The sequence below is a fragment of the Mesocricetus auratus genome, unplaced genomic scaffold (assembly GCF_017639785.1).
Source record: "Mesocricetus auratus isolate SY011 unplaced genomic scaffold, BCM_Maur_2.0 Super-Scaffold_4256, whole genome shotgun sequence".
Taxonomy (NCBI): Eukaryota; Metazoa; Chordata; class Mammalia; order Rodentia; family Cricetidae; genus Mesocricetus; species Mesocricetus auratus.
Window position 1 is genome coordinate 69,075,767 of NW_024429182.1, and position 12,083 is coordinate 69,087,849.

Consider the following 12,083-nt stretch of genomic DNA (forward strand, 5'->3'; position numbering starts at 1 on the left):
CATAAATTCCCTGATTGTTTCTTAACCCTGGAATTTCTCTTTTATTACATAGTAGGGTGTTGTTACACCTGATAGTTTACAAAGACTTTATTTTTTCCCCCTTATGTGGCCAAGTTTTAAAGGTATCCAGGAACTGAAAATGGCCAACTTGGTGTGTTTGTTATCGATCGAATCTAGAGATCTTTGCGACTGGAGATCTTTGTAAAGTTTATTCTCTTCGGACACCCTTCAAGTTCACATTGAGAATTGACAGTTGGCTAGCCTTTAAGTCATGTGGCTTGCTTGCTTCAAGGCGCCTCTTTCCTGCTCCACCCCAAGCCTTTGGATTTCCACTATGATTGTTGTTTAGCTGGCTGTAGCAGGCATACTGCTGAATAAACATATCACCAAATGGAGAAATGTTCAAATTAAAGAGCAAGGAGTTCTGATTCAACATTTGACTCTTAAAATTTTAAATAGAAGCAGTGGGGTTGGTTTGATATGCTTTCTGGAGGTATGTTCCCAGAGGAAATTGCCCTTGGGAGCTGGGTTTGAATGTCTCTACTATCTACTTGACCTCAGCCAAATGAGATAACCCCTCTGAAACACAAAGATAATATCACTCTAAATTGTGCAGATTGGATACAAACTGGACTGTAGTTCCTGGCTCAGTGCAGGTGCTTGGCAAATGCTGATTTCTTCCCATCCCATACCTTCGTCAAAGAAAATAAAACCCATATTTCAAAACCTGATAAGATGCTTGCCTTGTAATCTATAGTGATAAATGGTGAATTTACAGACATTTAAGTAGAAAAGAACATTAGATCTTCCTTTATCCCACTCCTTTTGCTGTCTTGGGCTTTTGCAAGCCCCCCCCCTGGAGTTTAGTCATGTGACCTTTGCTGCTTCCAATCCAAGTGTTCAAGGTCGACATATTTTTCTTTCTTTCTTAAAGTCAATTGTAGCCTCACAGTACACAGTGAGAACACTATGCATCTAGAAACCTGCTTGAGGTTTCTAGAGGATAAATGTAGGCCCAGTGAAGGATGGTGGAGAGGTTGTTGGGTATGCATGCTGTCTAGCATGCTCTGTGCTCTGCTCTGTTTGAGGGGGGGGAAGGGAGGGAGGGGGAGGAACCTGCCCCAGAGCAGGGGGTGATTGTCTTTTGCCACCTTCTCCTGTAATGTCTTCCTCTATCAGCCTACTAGGGTTGCTAGGTACCAGCCTTTCAGTCTGCATGGTAAAGAGCTCAAGAAACAGTGATGGAATCCAGAGTGGTGACAGAGCCGAGTATTCATTTCCATGGCTCCTCTAGGAGGGGTTGCTGAGCGCACAGGTTCAGGGTGAGATCATGTCCTTCAGCTCCGTTCTGGGGATAATGATGGTTAGCATGAGGATGAATGAAGTCATGCTCTTCACTCCATTCCTTGCGATAATGATGGCGAAAGTGGCAATGATGGGAGCAACCTGTGCCTATGGTGTCTCAGATGTACTAGGTACGTTGACATCTTGCCCCATTCCACTAAACAAGCAGATCCTAGGGATCCCATTTCATGAATAAAATCGCTATTCCTGGAGATGCTGTGATTTCTGGACAGCTTCACAGGCAGTGAGCACACACCTAGCCTTTAGGTGAATTTATTGATGGAAGATAGGTTTCACAGCTGGTTTCTCCTCCTTCAACAAGAGCATATTTGGCACAGTGCTTAGCACCTCTCTTGTTTTTCTGCTTACCTCCTACTTAGAACATTAAACCTTGAAGGACAGGCTGCTGATTCTGTTTCTTCCTCAAGGACCCACGCCCCTTAGTCATTCAAAGAAGAGTTTCAGGCAATAAAATTTCTCCACCAAGTGTATTCTATGGTTCTTCTATAATGGCCTCTGGTGATAGATATGTAGGGAATTGGTAAGAACTCTGTCTTCTGCTGCTGGGGGGAACCAGTGGGAGACCACACAGAGACCTGGATGGTGACTTATGCTGAGTCACTGGACAGGCACCCAGGACAGGAAGGGCCATCCTGCTCTTGCCCATTTGCTCCTAAGTCCTCCCCAGCTCTTCCTTGCCCCCTCTATCCTGATGGTCTGCCTCAGATCCTGCCTTAGCTTGATCGGGTTGCTGGCCAGCATTTCTGCCTTGTAACCAGGTGGGAATCAAAGGCCACCTGCACTAGACTCCTGGGACTCCTTCAGCCTGTGGTTATGGAAATGATAGGTGTGAGACCTTTTCAGTGTCACTCCTCCCCAGAGATTAGGGACTCCCCACTCTTCTATCTACCTTCTGTCTCCTCCCCTCTCCCCCAAGAAAAAAAAAAACTCCAAGAACTAAAAGCTGGAAGCCAAGACACCCACTCCACCTCCAACTTTGGCCAAGAAGGGTATCCCTAGGGGCAGAAGAAGCCAGGGAATGAAGCCTGGTTTTAAAGGAAGCAAAATTCACTTTAGTGGATTAAAAAAAAAAGTGAACTCTGGTCCCAGTCAAGTGTGGAGGTGAGTGGCACTGGCCTGGACACTGATCTTTGTAGACATGACTTGATCAGTGAGTGGGGGCACTCAGGGGCTGCAGACATAAAGTGAGGCATGGTCACGGGTGGCAAGAAGGAACCAAGGCAGCTTTCCCACGCAACGACACAGTGCTTTGGTGCAGTGACCACTCCCTAGGCCGGCAGAGAGAAGATGCTCTAGCTGTGCTTTTCCAGTCTTGGGGTCATTAATGACTTTGAAGTCAGCTTCACAATTTATTGGTTACTTGGTTGAGCTAGGGTCTCAGGTAACCCAGGCTGACCTCGAGCTATGTAGCTGAGGCTGCCCTGATTTCTCCTGTCTCCACCTCCCGAGTGCTGGGATTACAGGCATGGACCACTCTATTCCCAGTTCCCATCTCTGTTGTAAAAAGGTGACGAGTCTGAGGAGGCTGTGTCATGCTGTAGTTGGGTTATTTTCCTCTGCTCCCTGATGCCTCTTTCCTGGCACGTCATCTCTCTGATTGGTTTCTTGCCCAGTTGTCATGGAGGCCAGGGAATGGCCAGAGATGAGAGGCCAGGAAAGTTCTGTTGGTTGTGGGCAGAGTAATGATGGCTCCTTCCTTGCCTGGCACAGTGACACACCTTGTTTTCAGGAAGCCACAATGTTTGGGCACCTCGCCTGGATCTTCTAGACTCAGTGATGAAGTCTGCAGGTAGGCACCCTGCAGATCTGTTTGCTTTCTGAAAGCCTCCCCTCCAGGCAAATCTGAGGTCTGGAAGGCAGGAGGGAAAGGTTAGCCACGGTGGTGCCATCTTAATTTGAAACTTCCAAGCAAATGTGGGTTTCAGTTCTCCTGAATAGCATCCCTGTAGACTTGCTTTTCCCCTCAAAACACTGCAGGGAAGTGATCCTTACGAATATGGCCTGCCTTTCTCTGTCCTGCCAGATTAACCCAGCTGCAATGGTGTCTCCCCCAACCCCGGATGATCCTGCCCTTTCCTGAAAGCCACTTTCTGTGAGGTCATTTCTGTCCAGCTGCTTGCTGACCGCTCCTCTAGCTGAGAGTCTCCTTGGTGGCTTCCATGCAGCTAGCTGGGCCTCAGCAATAGGATCAAACCCATCCCTATGAGGAAGGCCATCTGTTTCTCCATCTCCAGCTGCTGGCCCTTCATTTGCAATTGGCTGGGATGCTGTGAAGGGGACTGGTCCTGGGGACACATCTGCAGGCTCTGAATGGTGGTATAACTAGGGTCCTACTGAGAAAAGAAAGGCCAAGCCCTTTAAATAAACTTGCTGAACAATACTCCCCCAAAGGTCTGGAGTTGGAGAAGTCAGAGGCAGCCTGCCCTCCCGGGCTAACTCTTAACCTTGCCTTTTGTAGCCAGTCCACTTTAAAACTATTCTTTTATTCAGAAAGCGAAGGAGGGAGGGCCTGCTCTAAACAAGGAAAATGTCACATAGGATTTGGGCATCGATCTGCCCCTTAAGGGAAATAGAGGGCAAATATCTCCACTTGAGTGTATGCCACGTATTGAATATTTATCTCAGTGTCAGAGAGGCAAGCCTGTTCCAGATGCAGTTTCTAAAGGGCCACAGGCAGCATGAAGTCCTTGCAAACTTGCCTGTGGAATGTAGTTGGGCCTCAGGAACACCTGCCAATTACCCTAGTTCATTGCAAGCAGGCCCTCAAGCTCTAGGGGCCTGTCGCCTGTGTTTGGTGTCCTTATCCCCAGCATCTGGAGGGCTGTGATAACAACCTGCTGGGCATCTTTGACTATAGGGACTTCCTATAGGCTGTAACCTGGTGTGTGCATTAATTGAATGGATGACTAGCAGGTGTGTGTGTGTGTGTGTGTGTGTGTGTGTGTTCATCTTGGTTTTAGTGACAGGGTCCCTCACTGACCCAGAATGCACCATATGGGCTAAGCTGACTGGCCAGCAGGCCCTAGAGATGTACCTGCCTTTGCCTCCCACCACACTAGCTTTTTTTCCCCTGCCAGCCCCCGTAGGTACAGTAGGCTGTACTTCTTTTGGCTCACTGGCTTCTTGAAGCAGGTATTAGACATGGCCTGGATGAGGAGGAACCTCCCAAGACCTTCAGAAGTTTAGTTCCACTTGGGAACCTTTCAGGAATCTCCACTTAGGGAAGCAGTGCATATAAGATGTGACAGATCTGTTCATTTGAAAGAAATCCCTGGTTTTTGGAGTCAGGAATGCAAGTGGGCATTCCCACAGTGTTGCGTAAATCTTCTGCTGACCCACTGACTGACCTGTTACAATTAGGTTGGAACCCACAAATCCAAGCCCCAGGTGGTAATGCACGTGCCCTACTATGCGCAGAGCACTTTCAATGTTCTCCTTATATCACAGTGTGCAAGGAACTTCCCAGAAAGCCTTGGGTTCTCTCTTTGTGCCGCCATTGGTCAGGAACTGGCCTTTCTGGTGTCTCAAGGACTGAGGGTGCTGTTCAAGGTGATCAAATTCATTCTTGACAACAGCAAACCTTAAGCTCTGGTCTGGAAGCAAGGGTTTCCGAACTGGAAGGTGCTCTTTATGCACAACAAACCAAGATCATTGCACTGCCTCAGAATCTCTCCGTGGCACTGTTGGGTGAGGGGGGAATGTATCTGTCTGTTGTACGAACTACATGGATAAAACAAAGGCTGTGATATCGTGGGGACAGGGGTGATGGCATTTATTATAATAGGAACCAGGAAATCTTACAGTGGAGACATTTGGGTTAGATTTTGAAAGCTGTGTAGGAACCTCTCTGGTAGAGTAGTAGTTTGGGGACCAGGACAGTAAACCTTCAGGCTAGACAAGCCACTAAGTGAATGAATGAGGGGAGGAGGGCGGAAGGGAGGAATCTGGGACCCAGGCAGTGTTGTAATTTAATTTTCCAGAGAGACACTTCAGTAACCCTTAAGACTGTCATCGTAGGTTGGATACATTCCATCTAGGCCTTCACCTCTTTAGACTTCCTTGATGTTGTAGCTACAGGGAGCGCACACCTGGCCCCACAGCCGAGATTCACTGAAGCTTCCCAGTCTATCTGTGGATCCAGCCCTAGATGGCAAGGTTTCCAGAACAGTGTGTCCCAGGGAGTCCCACAGTGCTCAGGACACCCGTACTTTCTCTGCAAGTGTGCCTTTAGGACGCGGGAGACCTGGGACTGGCCGGCCAGACTGGACAGACTCTTCTTTGTGCAGATGAGCCACCGTGCGAGGTGCTTTGACATAACTTGTAGCACCAGTTCCTACTTCCTGGGTGCTATGGAAGCCAATGGCTGAGCTCTTTGGGATAGACTCTCTGAACAAAAGGCTCTATTTTGCAGTTCTTGCTCAAGCAGAGCGTCAATAGCTAGGGGATTTGTGTGGACTGCACGGGTTTGATTTCTGCTCACGGCCCAGTGGGAATTTCACTCTTGTGAACGTATGACTTGAGTGCATATGTTGTGACCAGGAGTGAAATTGTCCCTCTGTCACTTGGACACAATCATTACATGCTAGGATCGGGCTGGAGAGTCGATGCAGATGGATAAGGAGTGGGACTGCCACTTGGATTCCAAGCGTCGGGTGACACAGTGACTCACTCTCCAGCGAGGGCATTCTTAGACCCTTTTGCCCTTTTTACATTTTTATTTTCTCCTGGGCTCAGCATAATTTCTCTTAAATACAGTGGGCTGTTCACCCTGTTTCTCAAAGCCAAACCTAAATTATGAGGGGTGTGCCTAAATACGTAATGTGTAATGGTTCCCATATTGGAAACATTTACTACTTACGAGTCCTCTCTGATGGGGTGGCTTGAGCCAGGCCAGAGTTTCTGGGGCCGTCAGACTACTGCAGCTGAGTTAGCTATTAGACGCTGCATCTATTGGTTGTAAACAGAAAGCCTTGGCAGCCTGTTCACCTATCTCCTCTCCCCAGCCTTTACATCTTTCTCCTCCCCCAACCCCATGTTTTTATGCAGCAATATTTCTTGAGGTTGAAAACTTCCATCTTTGTCCTGCGTGGGTGTTGACCCCCTCCTCTCTTTAAGAATGAATTGTACCAAGGCCTTATAAGGCCTGGGTTTGATATCGGGATTTGCAAGTTGGTTCTTGTAAAGGGACGCTCTGAGAGGGCAGGAGCTGCAGCAGGCAGCTCTGGGGTGTCCCCTTTGTGTCTGAGGCCAGGCCACCCACCAGAGGTGGTTCTTCCCGACTCCACCAAAGGACCCTGTTGCCCTTAATGTCTTTATATTGAGATCTGGTGCCAGCTCCATGCCAACCGTGCCATGCAGATAATGTACAGACAAGGCTCTTCCAAGTTCCCAATGCTGCCAAATGTCACAGGTTTCTCAAAGTCTAGGTGGGCATGCCTTGCTTTCTGGACACCTTTGATTTGTGGTTACAAAGAACATTGCAAGTTCCGTGGTCCGTGAACACAGCTCACCAGGACTGGGGAGTGGCCACTACAGGGCATCTTGGTGGTGCAGAGGGCAGAGTGGGCTAGCCCACTGCCACTCACCTGTGGTGAGCCTGGTGTCCTGTGACTTTGCAGTGACAGTTAGCAGCTCGGTCCCTATTCTGTCAAGACTTTTGGCAGTCCTGTGGCTGTGGTGTTTATTTGTCTTGTACTAGATGGCACCGTCTGGAAGAGCACCAGACCTCTTAGTGTGCTTGCCCTGGTGTTCTTGATGCAATCTCGGGAGTCTAGAGGTGTGCTGGGACATGGGGACAGTTGAGCTGGGCAGCCGGTCCCCTGACAGGACATGCCTACTGAGACACCCTCTTCTCCTCCACCTTCTCCCTCTCCCCTTCTCTCCTTGGTTTTTCTCCCCTGCATCCCCTCTCCCCACCACCCTCTTTCCTCCTTATATTTGACCTCTTCTAGGTGAATCTATTCTGATCTCCCTGTCTCTTCCTTCTAGAGGAATGTGTTTTGGGATCAGATACCCTGTTGGGGAGACTCCCTAAGTGAGGCTGCTTGGGACCACCCACTGTGGAGTCACCCTAGGGACACCCTAGGCTTGGCTTGTGAAATGCAGTGTGGTTGGTTGGCCCAGAGGGGGGTCTGCAGAGGTGGTTCCTTCTCCCTGAGGGGTGAGAATGTACCATGCATTCTGTAGGAGGTGATTGGCTGGGGCATGACTTGGGTTCCCATCTGTTCTCTGTTTGCACTTGGGCGCCATTTCAGAAACCACACGGGAAAAGTTTATAGGCAAACATTATAAAAAGTGACAGTCTGAAGTGCTGCTATCGCTGGCTTGGCAACATAAAGCCTTACCTGAAGCAGCTTCCCATTTCCAGCCTCTCTGGTTGTTTGGGAGCCTCAGACAGCCATCCTGGTGGTGCTGAGGAAAAAGTCTGTGCACTGTGAGCTTCCTCATTCCCAGCCTCATCTACTTCCTGCAGGCTCCCCTCCTAGGGTGGCTCACACTTACCAAGTCTCCCCACTCTGCTCATTTATAGGAAGGTAAACACAAGTTGTCACTGGTCACATCCAGGTAGGTCCCACCCAGGGGCTGTGACCTACCTGGATCTGCAGAGGTACTGGGGGGAAGGGAGCTGGGAAGATTCTGCCTCAGTTTCCCTTTCACCTCGGTCAGAAGCCCCTCATTTCTAAATCTCTAGTACCTTCTGAGGAATAGTAACATGAGGCATGCCTTGCATAGAAAGTAGGCTCGTGGCAGGCTGAGAGCCACATATATACTTTTTTCACTGACTTTGAATGTACTCTGTAGCTTAGGTAAGCCTTAAACTCACTCTGAAGCTCATGTAGGCTTTTGACTTAGATGATCCCCCTAACCCAACCTCTTAAATGCCCACTGAGTGCCACTGTGCCCCAACACTGTTGATATTTTCATTGAAGGACCCTCTTTTTTTTTTTAATGAGTATTAGAGTATTCAACTTGTTGAAAATATACCTACAACACGGAAACTGCTGGCATGTCTCAAGGGATTAGAATTTGTGGGCAGAAACACAGCTAAGCCTCCACATGGGAGAGCCTCCAGCCATGGTTGTGTTTGTAGCAGGTAGAAACAGCTGAGTGGATCCCTCCCAGAAAGTAAACATGTCTGTCACCTTGTTTGTTCAGAGAGTTTAGGTAACAGTGACAATGTATGCCCTAGCTCCCATGTTCCTTTCCAAGTTTCCATTTAATTATGGAAACTGTATGCGAACACGCTTTCTGTCTATGGAAACTTCCTAAAGAACGTTTGGTGTTGAGAAAAGTAGTTTCTGGAACTCTCTCCCCGTTGTGCTGTGGAGAGTGCCAAGGAGGGAGTTTGGAAGTGAGTGCTCTGAGGAATAGGGAACAGTAAGCCACAGCATCAGAAATGTTGATATTGCTATAAAAGGGACTGTTTGGATTTCCCAGGGAGTTCCTTGCCCTGTGTCAATTGTCATGTGCTACACAGAGCAGCTTGGTAGTCAGGCAAGGAGTGGCCTGTGTCAGAAGGCCGCCCGAGTGGGAGAGACAGGTGGGGTGTGGTTAGCACGGTGTCTTTGGTGTCTTGACCCCTTATAGGATAGTATGAGGTAATTATCATGTAGAGTTGTATGTAATACCATAGGACTGTAGGAGCAAGTGATGTGTGAGTAGCCAGGCCTGAAGTTCCCTGAAGGATTCGGGCACAGAGAGAAGGCTTCAGCTCTCAAGCAAGTCTCCAGAGCCAGGCAGGAACAGGGCAGCTTCCTCCTAGCATGCCTTTTGGGTCCCATGTTCTTAGTACCCTGGTCCATGGTGTATCTCATGTGTACTCCATTTTTCAGGGACCTACCAGTTGAATCAGTGGGGACATTAGATGGCTTGGGATGCCATTGGTTTGCTCTTCTCCTTCCTTCCTAGGACACCCAAGGAGGAGGTAGCATTGCTTACTACTGATGCTGCTGCCCCTAAGTGGGTCCTCTTGTGGAATGACCATCGCGGAGGCAGGAGGAGTTGTGCTTTCCATCTTATCTAAGTTGCCTTGGAGGAGGCCTTGGCATTAGAATGGCTTGATTTCATAGATGCTTATCTCTCTTATGTGTTTGCACCTTTTCACAGTTTTCTGGACTAGTCTTGGCTTGGGGCAAGAGTGCCTTCATCCTCACCTCTCCCTTATTCTGTTAGCTGCTTAGTTCAGCTGCCTCTTGGATTAAACAGGCCTGGGAGACCTGATCTGAGAACCTTCCAACTGAACTCTTTACATCTTTCAAACTTGTCTTTGTGCTTTTCCCTGCCAGCACACAGGGCACCTGCTACTCCTTGTAGGGCCCCCTATCACCTCCTACAGCCTCCTCCCATCACCTCATACAACACCTTCTGTGAGAGCAACACTTTCAATGTTTGGGGCTTGCAGGCCATGAGATCTCTTTTTGCAGTGACTCCAGCCTGCCCTTGTAACACAAAAGCAACCCCAGACAATACATACCCAAAGGACTATGGCACTGCTCCAAGAAGTCTTTGTTTTGAAAGCAAGCGGCTGGCTTGGTCCTTGGGCCATGCTTTGCTGACTCCTGCAGCCCATGGGGCCTTCACCACCATCTCCAAGTGGTCTGCTACCTTGCCCTAAGACCACCTCACGTACCTCACATTTTCTGTCAGTGTTCTATTTACTTTCCTTTGCCCCGTTAGAGTGGAAGGTCCACTAGGGCAGGGACTCTGTTGCTTCCTGAGCATACAGGACAAAGCTTGGCCTGTGGTAGATGTTCAGTAAACAGTGAATGAGTGAGAAAAACAAGCCCTTAAACCCTACCTGGTTGTCAGTTGGGTCTTGCTTTCTTACCCCCCCCCCCCCCCGTGTTTTTCCTTTTCATCAACTCCTGTCTTCTTCCTCATGTGGGTTTCCTCTTTGTGTTCATGCGCTGTTTAATGTCTGTGCCCCTCTTGGCTCGTGTGCATTTGGGAGGGGATCCCCTGTGAAAAGCCCCAGGCCCCTTGTATTGGCTGCTGCTGCTGCGCTGGTATTTCTGGGACCAGATGTTTATTAAATAGTGGGACTAAAGCATGAATGGACTGTATTTTAGTCATGTGGGAGATTTGTTCTTTTGAGTGGGCTCTGGGCAGAATAAATGCCTTGTGATGTTGCTGCCCAGATCTGGAATCGTCCCAGAATGGACGAAAAGCATTGTGTTTTCTGGGCTTGGGACTCTGGGTACCATTCACAGCTCTCACTGTGGGCATGAAAGCTTACTTCATGGCCCTGAGGAAGGCCAGTGGTCTCATCTCTCCCTGCCTTTTTGAGGACTGTGATGACGTTCAGTACTCCTGCCTTCTCTGTGTATGTCAAAGGTGCCCCAGGATGGAGATGGGAGTGAGGCATGAAAACCTATCAGAGTTGAGCTTTCCACCTGGGACTCGAAGGTTTCCTCAGGAAGTCAGGACAGTCACAGACAATGTGTTGATTACAGTGGGTTTGGGGGGGGGCAGGCAGATGGACTTTAGAGTGGGATAGACCTCTTTTATTTCCAGTCAGTTGACTGATATGGGGTGGTGGATCATGGAGGACCATGATTAATCTAGGCATCAGAGGAGGAGCTGGGCTAAACAGGAGTAGGAGGGAGCATTGCGCTCATAAAGAAGAGGATGTTGAGGAGACCAGGGACTGGGGTGGGACGACTCTGGCTTCACTAGTAACATAAGTAGCATCTTTAGCCAGAAGCTGATTTGCAGTATAGGGCCATTAATTGTCAGGAACCCCCCCTCCTTCTTTTTTTTTTTTTTTTTTTTTTTTTTTTTGATGTAAAAGGTATCCAGGCATGCATTGTTTTGAGGAAAACAGCGTTTCCCAGCTCACCCAGTACAGAACCAGCTCAGTACTGATTGGATCCTGAGAGCTAACAAAAATGAGCAAGTCAATAGTTGCCGCTTCCCAAATGGCCAAGAGTTTGTCGATGGGTCCATTTGCCCTTGAATTTGAGACATTTCACATTGAAAAGCTTGGTTCTGTGGTAACAGGCTAAGTGAAAAATGAGTAAGTAGTTAAATGAGTCAGAGAGACAGAGAGAGAGAGAGAGCATGTATCGCACACACCTCATGTTGAGTGGGTAGATGACTAGCTTGGCAATCAGTCAGTCACCTTTAGACTTTTCTTGTGGATTTTCCTTCTACTCTGGGCCATGGTTGGTTTTTAAAGCCCTATTTACAGTATGTGGAAAGAAACCAACACAGGACAGCTTCTGGCTGCTTCTGTGGCCATTGTTTCCAGGACTGTCAGTCAAGTCTGTGAGGGGGCTTCTTCCTGGCTTCTGGGGTGTGGTGAGAGATGGGCAGCTCTCTTCTGGGAAGAACAGCGTCTTCTGGGAAAGATGTGGCCTCCACTGACCTTTGTTGGACCTTCTCTCCTCTCCCTCCTTCCCGTCTGCCTCTGTCTTCTCTCTCCCACCTGTTCTGCAGAGCCACCAACCAAATACCAAATCTCCCAACCAGAGTCGTACGTGGTCGCCCCCGGGGAGTCGCTAGAGTTGCACTGCATGTTGAAAGATGCCGCGGTGATCAGTTGGACTAAGGATGGGGTGCACTTGGGGCCCAACAATAGGACAGTGCTTATTGGGGAGTACTTGCAGATAAAAGGCGCCACACCTAGAGACTCCGGCCTCTATGCTTGTACTACAGCTAGGACGGTAGACAGTGACACTTGGTACTTCATGGTGAATGTCACAGGTGAGTGGGCTTCC

The 12,083-nt window shown here is 48.7% G+C and overlaps 1 protein-coding gene across 14 annotated transcripts in view; it reads left to right on the forward strand.

The window, feature by feature from the left end:
- Positions 1 to 12,083, forward strand: part of Fgfr2 (fibroblast growth factor receptor 2) — a 103,251-nt gene that overhangs the window by 10,088 nt on the left and 81,080 nt on the right. For 7 of the 14 annotated variants that reach the window (XM_040753084.1, XM_040753105.1, XM_040753100.1 and 4 more), the window contains exon 3: positions 11,803 to 12,069. The exons of the other annotated variants lie outside the window; for them this stretch is intronic. In XM_040753084.1, the coding sequence (XP_040609018.1) occupies positions 11,803 to 12,069 (267 nt within the window). The remainder of the gene's footprint in view (positions 1 to 11,802; positions 12,070 to 12,083) is intronic. 14 annotated transcript variants of the gene reach the window in all.